Source organism: Trypanosoma equiperdum (genome assembly GCF_001457755.1).
Source record: "Trypanosoma equiperdum strain OVI genome assembly, contig: ctg_1451, whole genome shotgun sequence".
NCBI classification, from domain to species: Eukaryota; Euglenozoa; class Kinetoplastea; order Trypanosomatida; family Trypanosomatidae; genus Trypanosoma; species Trypanosoma equiperdum.
The window spans coordinates 93096-93739 of NW_027123451.1; the positions used below are offsets into that span (position 1 = coordinate 93096).

A 644-nucleotide genomic window follows, 5' to 3' on the forward strand; every position below is an offset into this window, starting at 1 on the left:
TTTTACAAGGATGGGTTGGGGAAGCAGTGAAGAGCGACTTAGCAGCACCAGCAGTGAGTTGCGCGGTGTGGACATGTTTGTTTACACCCTTCCAAGTGGTGTACTCGGGCGTTTCATCGGTCGCGCCCTGCGGTTCCGTGTGGATCGCTTTAACTTTAGCACTGGCCCAAGCGCTGATGGGAATGATAAGCGCCGGAGCCTTAAGAGTGTGGAGGTGGAAGCGAATTCATTATCACCTCTCTGTGAAGTGGACAAGTTTCAGTTTGAACGACTTCCATTAACGGTGTCTGAAATTGTGCGATTAGAGCGCCGCACGCGTGACTATGTGTTAGATGTCACGCGGTATCCACGTATTTTATATACAGTTGAGGAGGAAACACCAACGGAAGTGAAAGGCACGTTGGAGCTGCGTGGCGAACGGAAGGCAATCACGTGTACGAAATCAGTGGAAGGACCGGAACTAATTGTGCGTTGCCCAATTGATACCCGAGAATTTAATATCCCATCGTATTCACTCATGTATGGCGTGTTTGGTGTCTCGCCTCATGTACAGGTGGAAACCCGCATTCCACTTAGAGCGGTTCAACTGCAAGGTTGAGGGCTGTTAATCGGAAGGCACAGGTTTGTGGACCTCAAAAAAAAAA

The 644-nt window shown here is 49.5% G+C and overlaps 1 protein-coding gene across 1 annotated transcript; it reads left to right on the forward strand.

Moving 5' to 3' along the window:
- Nucleotides 1-10: 10 nt before the first annotated feature.
- On the forward strand, nucleotides 11-598 carry TEOVI_000914600 (YceI-like domain containing protein, putative; the record flags this gene model as incomplete). Its single annotated transcript, XM_067221513.1, has 1 exon — nucleotides 11-598. The coding sequence occupies one exon, from the start codon at nucleotides 11-13 to the stop codon at nucleotides 596-598; it is 588 nt and encodes a 195-aa protein (XP_067077614.1).
- Nucleotides 599-644: the final 46 nt, after the last annotated feature.